Source organism: Musa acuminata, chromosome BXJ3-7, assembly GCF_036884655.1.
Source record: "Musa acuminata AAA Group cultivar baxijiao chromosome BXJ3-7, Cavendish_Baxijiao_AAA, whole genome shotgun sequence".
Classification (NCBI taxonomy): Eukaryota; Viridiplantae; Streptophyta; class Magnoliopsida; order Zingiberales; family Musaceae; genus Musa; species Musa acuminata.
In genome coordinates this window covers 6222584-6242145 of record NC_088355.1, presented here as the reverse complement: position 1 = coordinate 6242145, position 19562 = coordinate 6222584, and the positions used below count along the sequence as shown (strand labels likewise).

Here is a 19562-nt window from a genome sequence, read left to right as displayed (position 1 = left end):
TGAGGCTGTGTATGACATGATATATGACAATAATATTGTTGTCATGCACAATTAATATATCTGTTGAGACAAATAATATATATATGTTAAAGATCCTCCTTCCCCAACTAATAGATTGCAGCTACACATGAGAGCATCAAAATAATCAAAACTCCTCCATGACTACTATCAACTGGCATTCAAGTTTTGGCCTCAATCCAAATTTTGCAATAAGCAGAGAAGAGAGCAGAATATTTCCAATGAAAAAGCATTCTCAGGACGTTTCACCACAATAGTTTGCATTAGTTTGCTGGCTGTCACTTCTTTATGTATTGAATAGTGGTGTTCAATAACAGCTAAACAATAATTGAAATCTTGCTATCATACAGGCTGAGAAAGTAGTGCAATCTGAACATTGCCTACGTCTGAATTGTCTGTGACAGTATTGTACAAGAGAAATATTAGTGTGGGCATTGACAAATTCGACCCTTGTGAAGTTCTTGAATACAATAATGGCTATGTACCACATGTACAGCTCTCCATTTCCAACCGGACTACTGGCCATTGGTCAACCGAGTAAGCTAATTCTGAGGATCTATAGGTCCAGTTTACGAACCTCCTGGATCGCCATTGTTAATGACCAATACCATCAGTCTTTGATGAAAAAAAACAGGATGGAACACGAGGAGATGATGGGACGATTGCAGACGATCGATTAAAACTCCTGAAAAGCTTGAATGATCTGCTCAAGTTTGGCATGACTCTGCCAAGTGGCCAGTCAGGAGAGATTTACAATGGCTTTCTTGTAAGGCATGGGTAACACACAGGGCTGGACATTTGCAGCAGCTAGTCGCACACTGTTCAGAATATTTGCAGAAGTGCTAGATGAACTTGACATAATATGATTTGGTTGAGGTTGTGATGGACTAAGAACAATCTCAGGAGCAGACCGAGGTGAAACTCGAGAGACATCTGTCTCAGAAGTTCCAGGATGAGACTGCCTGCTTTCTCTGAAGAAAACAAATAAATTTGTAACCCTGAGTTGGAAATATATCAAGTTAACAAATCCCCAAAACTAAACAAACAAAAAGCATACCCATTTATTGAGTGTCTCCCTCTCACGCATGATTCACTTCTTGATTTATTTTTCTCTCTTGTGCTGATAGTATTATCCTATCAGATCAAATAGAAACTTTACTTAGTTCAGAGTTATGATGCTAAAATTTCTTGTAGTAACTAATGGAAAAACCCAACACTTACAATAATTTTAATCCCTGCAAATGCTTGCAGAGAACCATGTCCGTTGTAGTGGTCTGAGAGTTGTATGAAGGGATGTTCGAGCAACATGTTGGCAGTTGGTCTCTCTGCGGGGTTTCTATGGAAGCAACATTGCAGGAAGTCCTTAGCATCGTTTGACAATGATTCAGGTATTGTTGGGTTTTTATGCAAGACTTTAAACATAGCTGCAGCCTGTGATTGACACAACAAAGTACAATTTATATCTCCATAAACCAAAGAAATATACATCATAAATCAGACAAGTAACTAAAAAACAATTAGGATTGAAATATGTGTTATTACAAGTATAACTCAGACGACAACTCAAAACGTTCCATATTTTCAACATTTAATTAGGTCTACGGAAAATATGCATGGGTTCAACATTAACCGAACAATATGTTCATATGAAATTTCTTAAAATCTTAATTTAAGCAAAAACTCACTTTCAATAATCATGGTAGTAACTTTGAATTTACATTAATTTTGAGAATGCTTAATGATAGCAAAAGATCCATGTAGCCGGTCCTCAATGGTAGGACATTACAGCTTGTGTTGTTGTTGTTTTATATATGCCCATGGCAAGAAAGGCTACCAAGCTATTTGAGGAATTTGATATAAAACAAGAATATTTAGGGAAGAATTAGCAAAAATTAAGAGGCAAAGAAGAAAGAGGCTGCTACTATGGAAAAATAAAAGAAAAGAGGGAACTGAATGGGAAAGAGGAGAAAAGGAGATAAATAAAGAAAAGAGGGAATTGAAAAAGAAAGAGGAGAAAAAGACAAAAACAAAGAAAAGAGGGAATTGAATGAGAAAGAGGAGAGGAGGATGTAGTGGGTACTGGTCCGAGCAGTAGAGTACCAGTATGTCCACCTGGCAGTATACCTATACCCGTATGGTATCTATCTCGGACCAAGAGGAACTGCCTGGTCCACATGCTGATTGGACCAGTAAATACTAATCTGTACCAACCGGTATGGTTGAAATTAAAATGCTAGATAGAGGCTGCCGATGCTTTTGGTCAATATGATCTGCCTCTACTAAGTCCTTTTCAATTCCGAAAGAACCGAGTTCCGGGAGAGGTTATAGATGTATATCCACCAAGGGGAACAAAACAAATTATGTCGGAAGTTATCCCAAAAACATAAGAAAGAAGCATCAAGTACGTAATCACTCATCTAACTGCTCGAAAATTAAAATAAAAATTGCTTTGTTATTTAATAAGCTTGAAATAACAGAAGAGTTGCTAAGCTAAAACATTTGTCTACTTAATGATAATATCCATTAAATAGTCATTCTTAATTTGCATATCAACCAACATTGGCTTCTTGATCTCACAAAAAGTGGCCTCATTTTCGAAAAATAACGTGCACATCGTTGTCAAGATAAGTGATCTCAAAAAAACAAATGTTGTTAATTTCTCCATCAAATAACATGAAATAGTTTACACTTAATCATTTAAACTAGCCACTTACTGAAACCTTTAACTAAATATAATATTACAAATTTTCTTTCTAACTTTATATATGACAATTTGTTCATCATTATGAACCAATAGAATATCACAAATAAAACCTGCTCAAGCTATTGACAGAATTTTAAAAAAAATTAAGAATGTTTGCCTTAGAGGTCTTAGAACTAAGTAAAATTAGCTACCAAATGTTTACAAGTTAATTTTAACATATTAAGGGATCACAAGAATCATATGATGAACAAAACTCAACAGATCCATTTACATATAGGAAATCAATTTATCCATAACTATAACTTGATTAAGCAAGAAACTATCAGCAACACAAACTCATTCAACCAACAATTCTCAGATTGGGCTCATATGTTTAATCAGCATTACTATTATCTTCAATAAAACATTATAAAGAAAGTTTCTACGTACACAGATTGTATATTCTAATTTGACTGGAGAAACTTCCGGAGCTAATAAGTCTTAAAGAATTGGCAATCTGACATCAGAACATCTATTACTTGCAAGTGACAACATAGAACCTTTAACTAAATGTAGCTAGTCATACACAACATCAATGAAAAGGAACATTTACCCCTTCTAAACCACTCCAAGGCTGTTTTCCTGTAAACATCTCAATAATGGTACAACCCAAGCTCCAAATGTCAACAGCAAGATCATAACCAATATCCTTGTTCATTGTAGCCTGCATCACCTGAAGAGAGGAAAGAGTAGGTTCAAGAATTACAAAGTAGTTATGGACTAAGAATGTGACACTAGGAGAACTCCAAGACTTGAATGCATGGACCAAATTTCAACTTAATAGGTGCATCTCATTCAAAGGCTTAGTTTTGTCACTATGGATACTTCATGTACGAGCATAGAGGTATACACAATAATTAGGAATCACATTCGACAGAAGAAATCCTTTTGATTCAACAGTTTTACATGGTCATAGAAGTAAAAGGTACATAATATAAAGTTCCAAGAACAAGAAACTAACTCCCACATGCACAACGGAGTAGAAATATAAGAGAGGAGAATTTTGAAGAAAATTCCTGAAAAAGGAAATGGCAAAAGGACAAAAGTGCTGTTAGGATTGTTTGCAATGATAAGGTTCAGCCACAATAACAAATGGTAAATGTCATCATCTTCATATGTAAACTGTACAGACACATGAAGAAATAAATACTGCAGTTTCAAGCCATGTAATCAATTTATTATAGAAGGGTGAATATCAGAAACAAGGTTGTCAGCACCAAAATAATTTATGAAGCAAAATGCTTCAGTAGTAACTAGTAAGTATAACAACTAAGTAACTTAAGTAAAATCATAGAGATTTAAAGGTCACATATAACTGCAAGTGAGAGATGGCCATGATACATTTAATCAAACACTAAAGAATCCTTGAACCAATCCATAGGTTGGACGGTATCAAATTAGTAAAGAAGTGCAAAGCTTTGCAGACATTTCTTGTTAGTTGTCTACATAGGTACTTTAAAAAATTCAGTGATTGAAAATGCTCAACAGTTTGGGTCACATTATGTTTAGCTCATAACAAAATGAGACTATAGTCCCACAATAATTTCCTCTGGGCAGTTCAAGACAAACTGGCCTTGTGAAAACTAATTGGTCCAACAAACTTCCTTAGTGAAATGGCCTTCATCAGCATCCAGTTTCAGTGGTCAGCATGTATGACGAAGAACTCTCCTAGAGCTTACTAATAACACTTTCAAATCATACTTGTTTTGCATATCCATTAAATAAAAAAATCTTCCTTGATTTAACAATGACAACTCCACAAAGACTCTCTCTCTCTCTTGTTGAGACAACTTGATGCAATTAGATGTGCTCATTACACTGTAACTCATCTTCCTTGAAGTATCTCAAACTCTGTGCAAAATCCCTTCTCAGAAGAAGGTGTTTGGTTACCAGTTCCTTTATGTTGCCAAGATTTGCCCGAGCCATACACTCTTGAGTTAAAGCTAAAGATAAATTATGATTAATCTTGCCACAGTTTTGAATCTATTTAACAAGAAAGAAAATTTTCCCAGGGAAGATGAATGACATACTCTGTATTGCTACAGACAAAGTAAATTTAGAGGCTCTTTATTGAATCTTTGGTTCTTAGATCTGGTAAAATCTAACTCCTATGAACTATCTTTTGATATTCGTATATTCTTATAATCAAGTAAACAAAAGAAAAAACAAAAGATCAACAAATTCAAGCTCATAGAAAATCACTTCCAAAAGGAGATAAGCACACAAGGGAATTACCTCTGGAGCCATCCAATATGGTGAACCCTTTAATGAACGAGTTCCGGCTACCCCACTTAGCTGATCAATGTGGAAAAAACAACAATGAGCCGCAAGTCACACTTTCACAAACAAATGACATGTGAACATGTAGAGAAGATTGACTAACACTTGAATATATGCATGTGACTAAGTATGCACCCATGCGTATATGTACACATGCATGCATCTACTTAATATATATGACATGCACGGTTGTGCAGTTAATTTATGCATGTTAGAATACGAGGGTAGTAACCATTGTGCCCATGTGGTATTTATGTATGCATTCATGTACTTGTATAAGCAAAACATTTGTATATACATGTTTACATATACATGTGTGCTAAAATACTAGAAAGAATTTACACCAAAAATAGGATAAAAAACAAAAATTGAATCAGGACAATCCTATACACAGTGCTAACACAAAATATCCTGCCATTTAGAATAGGGTGAGGACACAAAATATGCTATCCAAAGACATGAACCTATTAGAAGTCCTAAGACTCACTTAGAAATCATCAACATAAGTAAATCATGCCTAACCAAACAAATGAAACAAAATTCTCTCCAGTAACAAGACTAAATCTGAAATCAGTACTTTAGTCTTGCAATTCTCATTGAATCTTCCAATTTCAAAGCTTAACTCTTGCTGTCTAAACCTATAATGGACTAATGGAGCACGTGCTCATATAAAAAATGCAACCATACAAGCTCAACCTTCACATTTAAGGTACAAGAATGTTACATAAGGTTCACTGTATAGCTCACTTGGTCAAAGATTAAGGTGTTTCGCAGCATGTGTATAGAGCCAGAACAGGCACAAGATAGATGTTCACTTGTTAATACCAGTATATACTCTATAAATGAGGACAAACTTTTTCCTCATACCTCAGTATAAAGAAGAGAATGTCATGTGAATTATATAATGCAGTACGTGATAACCCTTGGCTAGCTGACACCACAGCATGCATCAACATGGTCCTTATCAAAGATCATTACAATACAGAACCAACAATGGCAAAAAGCAATCAGCACATGTTACAAAGTTTCATTTTACATGTTTTCATTATTTATTTTACCTGAATAGAGAGAGGTTGTAATCTCGCTACCCAACAAAAACCCACTGAGATGAACATATATAACTCTCCAATAATGATCGCTAATCAATATTCTAAAGAGCAGATCTACGAGGCCATGTGTATTGATGCCTATGTTGATTGGCCAAAAGACTGCATCGCATTCACCATATGTGGAAATAACATGAGCTTATCTGAATAATCAGACCAAAGTTGACATGTGCCACCGCACAAAGGCACATGTGCATCTGCACAAGACCGCATGACGTCACATGATGGTTGATAATCCAAATAATGTTTGAATTCTATATTTCTACTTAAGTATTTTTCAAGGGTGTTCAACTTAAATATCATTGAAAGTCTGAGATTATAACATAATATTTGAAATTTTTATCAATTTTGTGACTGTCCCATTTTCTTATGGTTATAAAATGTCATCAGATAGTTCAAAATGACAGGGAGCTTATCCACTACATCCACATAAAGAAGAGTCTAATCCAATATTTCTTGTCATAAGAGTCTAGTTCAATATTTCTGGTTCTTCAGCGACAATTGTGCCAGATCCCTGAACTTCAAATAGAAACCTACAATATTGAAAAAAAGGCATATGGACCCATCCCACTCTGTACTAAGTTAAGTACTCTTCGGTCCCACTCTGTATAGAGTTAAGTATTTGCTTCAGCTTGGAGAAGATGCCAAGTTTGGCTTCTTTATTACATTATTATGTGTTTGTACAAAAATTTTCTTACTATACATGCTATGCTGTCATCTAAAATGAAGTGTCATTATATTTCTTGCAATATATTTGTAATAATCATTTTATATTCTTTTAAATTATTTTTATGCATTTAAAACTAATCTTGCATATTAGCCTGCATACCACATGCAAATTGCAGTGACATAACCACATAAATACCACTCCCACTTTTTAAAACCTTATTCTACCAAAATAACTTGCCTAATCTGTGTCATACCATATTAGGATTCTTGGATGCTAGTTAATCACAAAATAGGACTCTTTGAACTCCCTAAAATAGCAATTAGAATAACTACAAATCATAGAATCTTAGAAAATACAAATATAACTGCTATTAGGATTTGGCAAAGAGGCTTGGTTGGGCCCCCCTGGAAGTAATTTAGGAAGATCCTTCTTTCTCCTCCAATTTGAGTAGTGAGTTACCCACAAGCTAGACCAAGACCTGTACATGCTCGACCACAGATGCAACAGGTCATGACAGGCTGTCTTGCTCAAATATGCTGAAATAAGGTGCTCTTGGGCTCTCCAAACCTGTAAAAAATTGTCTCAAGGTGAACTGGTCCTTATTTTGGCCTTTATGATGGTGAAAAGGTCTAATCTTAGGATAGCACTGGCCCTGGCTAGAGCCTGGACTGATTACAAATTAGGGTTGCGCTACATTACAACAAAAACAAGCTAAAAAGACCTAAATTAAGCAATACATGGAACAATTTTCAATCTACTTATGTCTATTATTTTGTCAATATCCAAAATAATAAACAATCATAAGTTTATCCAAAAACTGCAGACAATTACCTATCTACATAAGCGTGATGCATAATTGAACAGACACATGAACTGGTCATCTATAAAATGATTATATTATTCATCTTCCCTGCTTTTTGAGATAGAAGTTGTAATAAACAATGTAGTGTCTCAAATTGTTATTCATTTAAGAAAGCAACAAGAACTGCATATTGCCTATTGCTATCATAAACCTTTACTAAACACAACAATCAATTAAAAAGAAAGACATGATCGCTGGCTGTTATTTCATATTATAATAGACTCAGTGTAGCAAAATATCCAGAAATGGCCACAGGCAGCTAGCCCAGTGCACAAGACTCCTACCAATGTAGGATCCGGGAGGATCAATCACAAAGTACTATCCTCGTAAGAAAAATTGATGTTTCTTTGTAGAAGTAGCAACAAAAAGGCGCGAGTAAATGGAGTCTGTTTCGATCACAGAATCACACTTACATGTTTTGCCATCCCAAAATCAGCCAGCTTAACAACGCCACGTGCATCAACAAGCAAATTTGCTCCTTTGATATCCCTGCATGAACCAATATTTAGGATACCATGATCAGTCCATATAGTAGATTGAATTTTCTGGAGCACACCAATGAAAGGCAAGAAAGGTTAATAGAAAAAACAACTTAATGAACAACTTTTATAACACTAAGCAAATTTAAGTTGAGAACTAACAAAGAAAGATATCATTTTATACTTTAATTCTTTTATAGGTAAGGAAAGAAGAAATGAAATCAACGACAATGATTTGGATGAATTTCCAATTGACACCTGTCAATTACAATAAGTGATCAAATGGAAAGAAGAACCTCAATAATAAATTTGAAAGCTAGATAAAGTAAACAGGGCAGGGAAATGCACAAGGCTCCTAACAATGCCTCTGGATGAAATAAGGAAACACCTAAGATCTAAGACTCAACTTACCAAACAAGAGGCTTGATCAGGGCCATGCTTAAGCATCCCATATGTCAAAATAAAACATGGCATATCACTAACTTGTCAAATACATTTACTTCCAACTATGGGCCTACAACCTTACCATATATACTCCTATGCAAGGTTTGCTGTTTTGGGACGTACCTGTCTTGGCAATTTGTCAAACCGATATGTACCGATGTACCAACACACGGTGTGCCGATGCGTACTGGTGTTTTAGCAAGGAAGAAAAACAAGGAGAAGAGGAAGGAGCGATGGAGGAATATAGGAGGAAGAAGGAAGAAGGAAGAAGAGGAAGCGATGGAGGAGGAAGAAGAAAAAGAAAGAAGAAGAGGAGAAGAAGCAACGGCAACATCGAAGGGGTCGCGACAATGGCAACAACGAGGCAGTGGCAGCGTCATTGTATGCAAGAAGAGAGCTCACATTTGCGAGCCCTATTTTTTTTATCCTTTTTTAACGCTGAGTTGGTCAAGCCTCACCACTTTTTTGAGTTTTTTATTATTTTAACCGGACCGCCTAAAACGAGGGTGGTCTGCATATTAGCCCACGCCCGGACCGATACATACCACTCGTATTGTACCATTTTGGGTAGTACAACAGTCCTTGTTCCTATGCTATAAGTCCAAAATCATCATTTTGCAATTCAGAAAAAAATGTTATCTACAAAAAAATAATTCAAATCAAACACAGAATCTTGACAATATATTTGATCTTCAAATCCAGTTAAGACCCCATATCTTGTAACCATGAACATCACCAGCATGAATAGCAAGGTTCATAATTTCGTACCATACCGGAGTTTCAAACTCAGCTCAGTACGGTATAGTATAACTATACCGAGCGATACGTTTCGATATACCACTCGCTATATATATATATATATATATATATATATATATATATATATATATATATATATAAACTACGTCGCCTCAATACTCCCCACGCTCTACCCACGTGAGGAGGTTTCCTTCTCCCCGTGCGAAAAAAGAAGAAAGAAAGGTGACGTTGTCGAGGCGACGTCGCTTGGTTTTTGCCCGCGTGGGGGGAAGAAACCGTTTCCTTCTCCCCGTGTGAAAAAAAAAGAGAGAGAAAGGCGACGTCGCCCGGTTTCCTCGGGCAAAAAAAAAAAAAAAGACGACATCGCTCGGTTTCTGCCCGCGCGGGGAGAAGAAACCCACACAAAAAAGAAAGAAAAAAAAAAACGCCTCGTTCCTTCTGCTTGCATGGGGAGAAGAAACCACTTCTCCTCGCGACGTCACCGAGGCTTCTTCTCTCCCCACGGGGATGAGGAGAAGTCGTCGAGGCTTCATCGTCTCAGATGAGGAGGCGACATCATCTGCGGTGTCCGACGAGGGAGGGCAGCTACGGATCTTCAGGTTTTCTCTTTTCTTCTCCCTCTTCTCTTTCTTCTCTCTTTGCTAATACATCGATCAATTTAGGACGATAACGAAGAGGAAACAACCCCAATCAGCGCTACGGCCCGGTAGCAGGCGGTCCACGTACCGTTCTACTGACAAACCGGTACATACCGCCCGATACGAGTCGTATTATTCGAAATTAAAATCCTTGCTGAATAGTACCTTTTCTGATTAACAAAATGTACTCACAAGCAAACTTGATTGTGGCATGGGATGATAAGGAAGAAGGGTCACTTGTAGAAGACGTGACTGGAGATAAAAGCTATGGACTACCACTTCCATTTAGTATGTATATTCTACACAAGAAACTTCTATACACAATCTGAAGCTAGTCCTCAATCACAATACTTGTTCACTTTCTCCATGATGTCAAATCTACTTCCTTCTCCAGATGAAACTACAGCTTCTAATCCAAAGGCAAAGTGATATAGGAATTCCAATATCTCAACCATCTTATACCCAGGGATTGCTGTATCGCCTGAAACGATACGGTTTTTGCGGTACATACTGGTCCAGGTGTGGACTGACACGCGAACCACCCCGTTTCAGACGATCTGCATTAAAATAATAAAAAAATCAAAAAGTGGTGGGCCCCAGTCCATTTCAGTGTTAAAAAGAAAAACATATTAGGGCTCTTCTAGCGCATGAAGCCGCAGCACTGCCTCTTCACCGCTGCAATGTTGAAGCAACACTACCTCTTTACTGATTTGCCACTACGATGCTGCAGCAGCGCTGCCTCTTCGTTGCTTCGCTGCTGCGATGCTGCAGCGGCACCGCCTCTTCATTGCTGTGATGCTACTGCTTCCCTTCAACACTGCCGCTGCTTCCCAGGTATCACTGCACTTCTTCTACAACTCCTTTTCTTCTTCTTCCTTCTTCCTTTCTCCTTCCTCCTCTGTTCCTCCATCGGACCTTCCTCTTCAACCTTTTTTTCTTCCTCGTAGAAATATCGATACGCACCTACATGCTATGTGTTGGTACACCAATACGGAGCGGCACGGCTGGCCGACCAACACACTGGCTTGGACTGGTAAGTCAAACCTTGCTTATACCAATTATTCAAGCAACAAAAGAAAAGCATATAGAAAGCCAAATGTCAACAAACAAGTCATAGGCAATAACTAGCTTAAAAAAGTTCTATGAAAGATGATTCCTTTAAATAATTAAAAGAGTGCATGACCAAGACTTTCCATTACCATGTCTAAATTGAACAATACTTGCTTGGTTGCTAATTAATGTAACAAGACAAATATGATCTTTAAGCCAACAACAAACTAGAATCCAAACATTATGCAACTCATTAAAGAACAAGGAAAAAGCCATATGTTAAATATGTCAAGAAATAACAACAACAACAAAGCCATAAGTCCCAACTATTTGGGACGACTAGATGGATTTTTTGCAGCCACTGAGATATGGAAAAAGCTATATGTTAAGTTCAGAGTACTTAAATCTTTATTTGTAGTTTCTATTAAGGTATTTTTAGGTCTTCCTCTATCTCTCATTGTACGACTAACATTAATTATTTCACCTTTTTTGACCACCACATTTTGAGATCTCCTAAGCACATACATATACAATCTTAAACAATTTTCTCACATCTTATCCTCTATCGATGTGATATCTAATTATTGACCAATAAAAGTATTTCTTCTCCTATCTTTCCTCGTAGCTTCACACATCCATCTCAATATTCTCATCTTGGCAACACAGATTTTTTGTATATGTTGTGTCTTAATTACCCAATACTCAGATCGATAAAGCATTTTTGGTTTCACGATTATCTTATAAAATTTTTCTTTTAATCTCAAAGATATCCAATAATCATACAAGACTATGATAGCCCTCGTCATTTAATCATCATTTTTTTACTTCATGAATAATATCATCATCGATCTCTCCATCTTGTTAAATATGTCAAAGAAACAAAAAAAAAATTATGCACTCCTCAAGAATAAAGATGACTTCTAATTAATTAATTAATCAATTTAGAAAATACAACTAAATAGGTACATACCTATGCATTATATCTTTACCATGCAAGTAGGCTAACCCTTTGAGAATATGGTGGGTAAAATTGCGGACAACTGATTCTGTCATAGCTCCACAATGCTGGTGAACATATTTATTGATTGAACCAGGATGAACATATTCAAGATATATGTAAAACTGGTCATCAATCTGCACATAAAAAACAAAAAAGATACATCTAAAATGTTTTGCAAAAGTAGGGAGCACAAAAGTAGCAGTGTAACCAACAAAAACTCACTGTTTCACTCCCATAATATTGCACAACATTTGGATGCCTAAATTCGCTGAGAAACTTTATTTCCTGCAAAAATGAGGGAGAAAAAGGATGATCAACAGGCATACAACCAACTTTAAAGTTCAGACAAATGAAATCACTAAAATAATAAAGAGAACTTATAACAAAATTAATAATAATACACTATAACAGTAGCTAAACAACACACCACTTAGAAAAGCACTACAAGAGTAGCAAAACAACAGGCCACTTAGAAACAGTACTTATCAGTCAAAATTATTCAAGGTTTTGAACTTTGAACATTAGCCATCTCAGATATGATCCAAGAAATTATCAATCTAAATAAAAAAGGAAACAGTTCCTACAGACGTGAAAAAATGATTATAATAAATTAATAATCACTTGAGAATTGCATAAATTGATACAAAAAATTAACCTGTTCCAACTGTTTTACGCATTCAGCTGATTTGGCATCATCAGGAATTATATTAACTTCTTTCATTGCACATAAAGCTCCAGTGTGTCTGCAAAAGAAATTAAGTCAAGTGAAAGCAGAAGAAAGAGATGTTAAACCCATCCATCAAGCAGGAAAATATACAGACATGTTGGTGGCTTCATAAACATTGCCAAATGTTCCACTTCCAATGAGATTTCCTTTCTTCCACTGACTTCTCATAGATAATGCCTCAGATTTTGTACCATAGTGATGAGAGAATCCTGATTGCGAAGGAGGTGCAGCAACAGGAGGCAGAGGAAGTGGGTGAACACTAATGTTACCACCATTTTCTTGGCATGAAGCAGAATTATCTGAGAACATTTTTCTATGCAATGGGGAAGAAGGTGTAGTAGGATTTCTGGTTCTTAAGACAAGACTTTTAGCTGTTTGATCAGGACCACCAATAAATTCCTCAGATGAAGTCTGCAGAGGGAAAACAGATTCTCTATCTGTGAATGACATCTCTGTAGCTGACCTTACTTGAAGCCCTCGAGTTGCAATGGTGGAAAAGTCAACATTATTTGATCTCCGAGGACTACTTATAGGACTCCGCACAGGACTTGAGAACCCACTTGCTGGAGCACTTTTAGCTGGGATATTAAGCATAAAGTTAACATATCCTGCAGAATTTGGATCTTGAAATCTCTTTCTGTGACGTCTAAAAGTAAATCCATTCAATGAGATGCCGCTGCGCTCTGAACTTCTGTGCAAACTCTGGTGAGGAAACCTGCTGCAAAAAATAAGCAAAAAATCTTAAAGTACCCACAACAAGAACAACAACATTGTTTCTTATACAGAAGCAAAGCGATTATCTTCATAGAGCAAAATATAATTTGGTTGATAAATCAAATTATGAGGTGTTTATGGGAAAAGAGCCCCCAAAAAGGCAAATTTGTTACACTCACAGAAAATTGAAAGAAAGGACCACCAGAAGAATGTCAAGAAACAAAATGAAAGATCTAGATCTGGTAAAGTAAACATGAAGAATCACATAAAAGAACACTAACCCCAAGAAACATACACCACAAATAATGCATATTTAACTCTATGTTATGCATTATCCAAATTTCTGTAGTAAGTTCTCCAGTAAATTTTATTTAGAAGACTCAAAAAAGAAAGTGGAGACTGAAAATTATGAAAAACAAGAAGGTGCCACAGCACTTGGTGTATCTGTAGGCAACTTACTCGTGCTTTTTGGTAGAATCGTGGTACAGGGTTACATCTTATTTAATGCTTTCTGTGGCAGGTTATCTAACAAGCTTAGGGACCTCGTTTCATCATCATGTTTATATCAGAGACGCAAGCTTTAAGCATGCACTTGAGCCAAAATGGTGGCTGTGTAGCATGGAAAAGCACATGGTTCCTGCTAAAAATAATGAATATGATGGCAAATGAAACATACAAATATTAAACAAAGTGCTGATGTGCTATAATAAAATGGATGACTGCGATCGGTGAAGATAGCAGAGGTTAAGAAGGAAGAAAGAGAAAGAGGAAGAATGAAGGACGAGGAATACCAGAAAAGAGATGAGCGATGAGGCAGAGGACGGTGATCGGGTGAAGACAGCAACTGGGTGAAGTCAGTGATCCAGTGAAAGCGGTGGTTAGGACGAAGAGAAGGAGAATGTGGAAGTCTCACAGGGACCTAAAGAATCAAGATATAATATAATACATGTATATTTGATTAAAGCAGACCAGACCACTCGAAATGGGTTGGGTCCACATGCCAGTTCACAACCGGACTAGTAAATATTGGTCGGTATGTATTGGCCCAGGCGAAAAGATGTTTGTTGCCACGAGGAATAACTAGAAATTTATTCCTAAACCAAGCAAGTCTGATTGACTGAATCCTTGATAGAGTACACACCCAAAGATTCACCACCTTGTCTCAACAAATCCAAAGTAAACATATCAAATTGGAAAATGAAAGGAATTAGATTAATTATCAAGATTGGTATGGAGGACAACAGATAGTGTGCACTGTTAGTTAGAAAAATCCAACATAGTCAGAAAAACACAAACTTGTTTTCAGTAACCTTGAATAACCTTGAATATGATGATGTTCTTCGCTGTGGTTGATTACCTTCACGACTGTCAAAATTCTGCAACTATTTGGTTCCCCCATATAAGAACAGTGCCCAGACAGGTTCTTCAAATATTTTAAGTGCCCAACAATGAGAAATTGGGATAGTACTCTTTTAAGAGAAAAAAGCATCAGAAGTAATAAAACAATAGGGAAGGTTAACTTCTTCACATAATGGCACTTACAAGTTGGAAGAAATTTACAGATAAATTTCCTTAAATGATTAAGATTTCAGCTGTTGAGTTACTAATTTGTGTTGTGAGCTAACTCTTACTAATATCAGTACAAGGTCTACAACCAAATAATAAATACAGGTTGCTAATAGGTCTACAACCAAATAATAAATATAGGTTGCTATAGGCTGGAGAATTGGTTAAACACAAACCTGTGTAGAGTTATCTCTATCATTTTGTAGGTTAGTTTGGAACCTTTTAAGCAACAAGGGGTCTTCGATTAAATTGTTAAAACATATAACTGCTAAATATGGAGCTTAAATTGAGCTTAAATGTCAAGTACAGAAAGGTCAGCAGCCACTTCCCCTCATCTAGCCCTCTGGATTGACAAGATCCTTTTCTGAAGCCCATCCTTAAGAAAAAAGACCATCCCAAAATTAACCAATAAAATACACAAGTACAGATGTCATATGATGTGAGATCTAAAGACTTAAGGGCTTTTTTCTATTTTTTGATCAAATCAAAATGGAAACTTTGATTAGACAAAAGTACACTGTCGTTCTAAAACTTGTGTCGCAACCAAAATAAACTTTTAGCAGCAAGTTCCTGTAAAATATGTTCAAGGTTGGGATCTCGCATAACGAAGGTTTAACCATATAAAGGAGAGACCACTTCTTACTAAAGAAAATATAGTTCTGCATTCTATCTAGTTTCTACTGAACTATTTACCATAGTTAATTAGGTTTTGTAATACCCTGTACTCCACTTGGTTTTGCTTGTCATTCTGCTAGGCTCGCTTGGCAGGCCTTTCTCTCAATATTTTCTTTGCCTATCTTAAAGATATGATTTATTCATTGAACATTTCTTCATAAATCATCAAATACTTTATCCTAAACAATAGTTTGGGATCATCTACTTTATCCAAAACAATAGTTTGGGAAAACCAATGTACATGGAGCCATGAAATTCTGCCACAGAAATTATAGAAAGCACAAAATTGGTCGCAAAAGGCGAAGGGAGACAGACACTACAGAGTCAAGGAGGCAAATCCGAAGTCTGTCAATTAAGGCTAGAGCATATAGTTGAAGTCTGAATTGGTATGACCAAAATATTAAAAATGACACCATAAACAATACACTTGGGAGTTTTTATTTTTTAATATTTAGATAGGGAACAATAAGCCACACAAATTGTTGAATAGCAAGCATAAAGAACAACAACTTACACAAGCTTTGGCGATATAAAGATAACACAAGATTTTTAAAAAATTAAACCAAATGCTGCAATTATTATTTAGATAACCCACGACCCATTTAAACATTCAAGAGAAACCAATTAACAAAGTTTGCAGCGTCGAAAAAATTCATACTAAATCAACTTCTTCAAATCAGGTGATTCATGAAAGTAAGTCAAAAAAATAAATTCCTGCTACTTATCAGTTAAACACCGAATTCTTAGTTATTCGCTTTGCTACAAAAAGATTGACATTACTAGGATATGAAAGGGAATTAGAAAGACTCTAACCTTCCAACTACACCACCCGAAAACGCCTTCTCGTTGATCGGATCCACCATGGAGGAACACTCAGCAGGCGCATGAGTCGTTTCATTGCCCTCAGATCTACTCGAAGCCCCTTTTGGTGAGGGCAGAGGGCAACCCGCCAATTTTGGTGATGAAAGCCCTAACCCCAGAGCCGACGTACACTCCCGATGAGGGGACGCAGGTGCCGTCGCCACGAACTCGGGCAATGGAAGCGGCCGCGGTAGCAGAATCAGGGATGACGATATCCGGCCTGGGTTGCAGTTGAGATTGCTCGAGCGCGGTGACACAGGCGTCGAGCTCACGAAGCAGGGGCCGGCGGTGGCGCCAGTGTCGAACGACAACCCACCGACCTTGATGTCGGAGAGCTTGGGACGCTCGTGCTGGCGGGCGACGCGGCGAGAGCTCCAGGGGAGGTGGAGGTCCCTGGACCAGCTACGACCGACAGGGGAGGATGCGATTGAGGCGGGGGAGGACGAGGACGAGGGCGAGGACGAGGAGGGCGAGACGGCGTTCTTCCGGTTCCACCAAGCCATCGCGCGGGCAAGGGTCGAACATGGTATGGAGGGAAATGCCTCAGCGCAGGAATAAGAGATCAGACCCTAACCCCGAGCTTCGATCAGCGATGGCGTCACCTGTGGAGAAGGCGAGGAAACTCCAGTATTGGACCGAAATGGAGGAGCGACGACGACGCTCGCGAGGAGCGCGACATATTTGGTCCAGTGTCACCGCCACGCAGCTTCAAAGGAAGCTGCACGCGAACTGAGCCATTCCCTGAGGTCAAAAGGTTTACCTGACATTTTCTCCCTTTTTTTTTCCTATTTTCTTTTATGCACTTCGAGTCATTAGAAAACCAAAGGAATGCCCGAACCCGAACCTGAACACCCGAATCCGACTCGTCCCGAATATATCATAAACTATACTAATCAAAGATTAATATTTATACAATTAAAATTTAATTCTAATTAATACAAAATTTCACAATAAGAAATGTATTTGGCTTCTCTTACATCTGATAAATATATTTCCCTGTGGGAACAGTGTGACACGTCATTTGAAGAGGTCATAACTAGTAAGTCAACGCTCCGGTGGATCCGCTGCAAGTCTCACGTCTGCTACCACCTCGTAGTCTGTGGACCACGGCAGTATGATCACACGTGTCGCGCGGAAGACGTGCGCCGCGGCTTCGGCAAACCGAGTCCAAGTCCACCGTTGACGTCAATGCCACGTGACCATTCCGATACGGACAGGCCGTACCAATTGGGCTCGGGGCCAAGTCAACCAAAGCAAAGCACTCGTTTGAAATCGAGCTGGTCTCTCTCCCTATCTTCGTGTTGTATGAGTGGGTCAACCGGTGTTTGTGACTTCATTTGTTTAGACATTTAAATATGCATTGAGCTGGTCTCTCACTCAATCTTCGTGTTCCATGAGTGGGTCAACCGGTGTTTGTGACTTCATTTGTTAGACATTTAAATATGCTAGTTTACCGGATCATACACCTATCAATTAGAAGAGGTCTTTGTTATGTTCAGGATTGCAGACAATATATATATATAGAATATGGCACATATGTCATTTGGTATGTCTAACTAGATGTTGGATTCAGTCGCAAGATCCAAGATCTTCTTGACAGAGTGAATCATTTGGTATGTCTACTGCGCCACAATTCTTTTAGCGATGAACTTTTTTTGTGTCTACGCTATTCGTGTCTCTCGTGTTCTTTAATTCTCCATGAAGCTCAGAAACACAATCAAGCTGCGAGAGAATTCAAGGTGCTATTTCATTTAAAGCCAATGGGAAGCAAGAAAAAACATGAGGAGGACGTAGTGTTTGTTGCATACCTATGAGAAAAAGGGAGAGACGTCGTTCCCAAAATTCCAGGAAGTCAGGAAGACGGATCGATGCGACTCCAAAGATAGTCGAGATCGTCGCTCTGGGTTGTCTCGTACTGTGGATGATGATGGATGGGCTGCTGAGGCTGTGCCGCAAATGGCCCCTCGAATGGCTGCGCCGGAACCGGCCCAAGAGTCGTCTGTCGCTGCTGGGTGTGCCGGTGCTGAGGCTGTACGACCAGTGGCCCTTGGGAGGGTTGTGCAGGAACCAACCCCGGATGGTGCCGCCGCTGTTGGTTGTGCTGCTGCTTGGTCTGGTTATGAGGCTGTGCCACTGATGGCCACTGGGTTGACTGCGCCGAAGACAAGTCCATATGCTTCCGCTGCTGATGGTGATTCTGCTGCCTGTTGTAGGGCGGAGGTTGTGCCGCAGACGGCCATTGGAATGTCTGCGCCGGAAATGTCAGCGGCAGCTGAGGTTGTGTGGCAGATGCCCCTTGGAATGGCAGATGCTGCTGCTGCTGGGTGTGGTCCATGTGTTGCTCGAGTCGTGCCGCATAATTCCCTTGGAATTGCTGAGCCGGAACCATCCCCAGATGCTGCCGCTGCTGCTGGATGTGGTGCTGAGGATGCAGCGTAGATGATCCCAGGATTGACTGCGTGGGAAGAAACCCCATATCATGATGCTGCTGAATGCAGCGCTGAGGCTGTGCCGCAAATGACCCTTGAAATGGCTGCACTGGAGAAAAATGCTGCCGGTGTTGCTGTGCCGCAGCTGACCCTTGTAATGGCTGCACCGGAACCAGCCCCAGATGCTGCTGCTGCTCGGTATACTGCTGAGGCTGTGCCGCGGACGGCCCCTCGAATGGCTGTGCCAGAGGCAACCCCAGCCCAGAAGGAGGCCCTGCCGCCGCTGCCAACGTAATGCCACCACCAATCTGATCATTGTAGACAATACGAACTTCTGGAAAGCCAAGATTAGATCTCGCAAGTTGCTCTCCCTCTGCGATCACATCCATGATCTGCTGCTGCTGCTCCGGTTCATGCATCAAGCTCTCCTGGTGCGGCGATGTGACGGGTGCATCAGGATCAAGCACCATTGCGGTGCACGTTCCCGGACTACCACTCGAGGATGCATCAAGATCAAGTCCCATTTCAGTCCCCATTCTGG

General features: G+C 38.8%; 1 protein-coding gene across 2 annotated transcripts; it reads right to left on the bottom strand.

Annotated features, from left to right (window-relative positions):
- Positions 1-281: 281 nt before the first annotated feature.
- Positions 282-17338, bottom strand: LOC103990309 (mitogen-activated protein kinase kinase kinase 5). 2 transcript variants are annotated; one of them, XM_009409394.3, is made up of 11 exons: positions 16545-17338; positions 12871-13494; positions 12705-12792; positions 12272-12334; positions 12020-12183; positions 8093-8168; positions 4997-5056; positions 3315-3434; positions 1240-1449; positions 1076-1152; positions 282-989 (listed from the first exon to the last, which is right to left on the bottom strand). In XM_009409394.3, the coding sequence occupies exons 1-11, from the start codon at positions 17093-17095 to the stop codon at positions 758-760; spliced, it is 2265 nt and encodes a 754-aa protein (XP_009407669.2). In that variant the 5' UTR covers positions 17096-17338; the 3' UTR covers positions 282-757. The 2 variants fall into 2 exon arrangements, with proteins under 2 accessions (XP_009407669.2, XP_009407670.2); XM_009409395.3 differs by having other exon boundaries at positions 12871-13491.
- Between the last annotated feature and the right edge of the window lie 2224 nt (positions 17339-19562).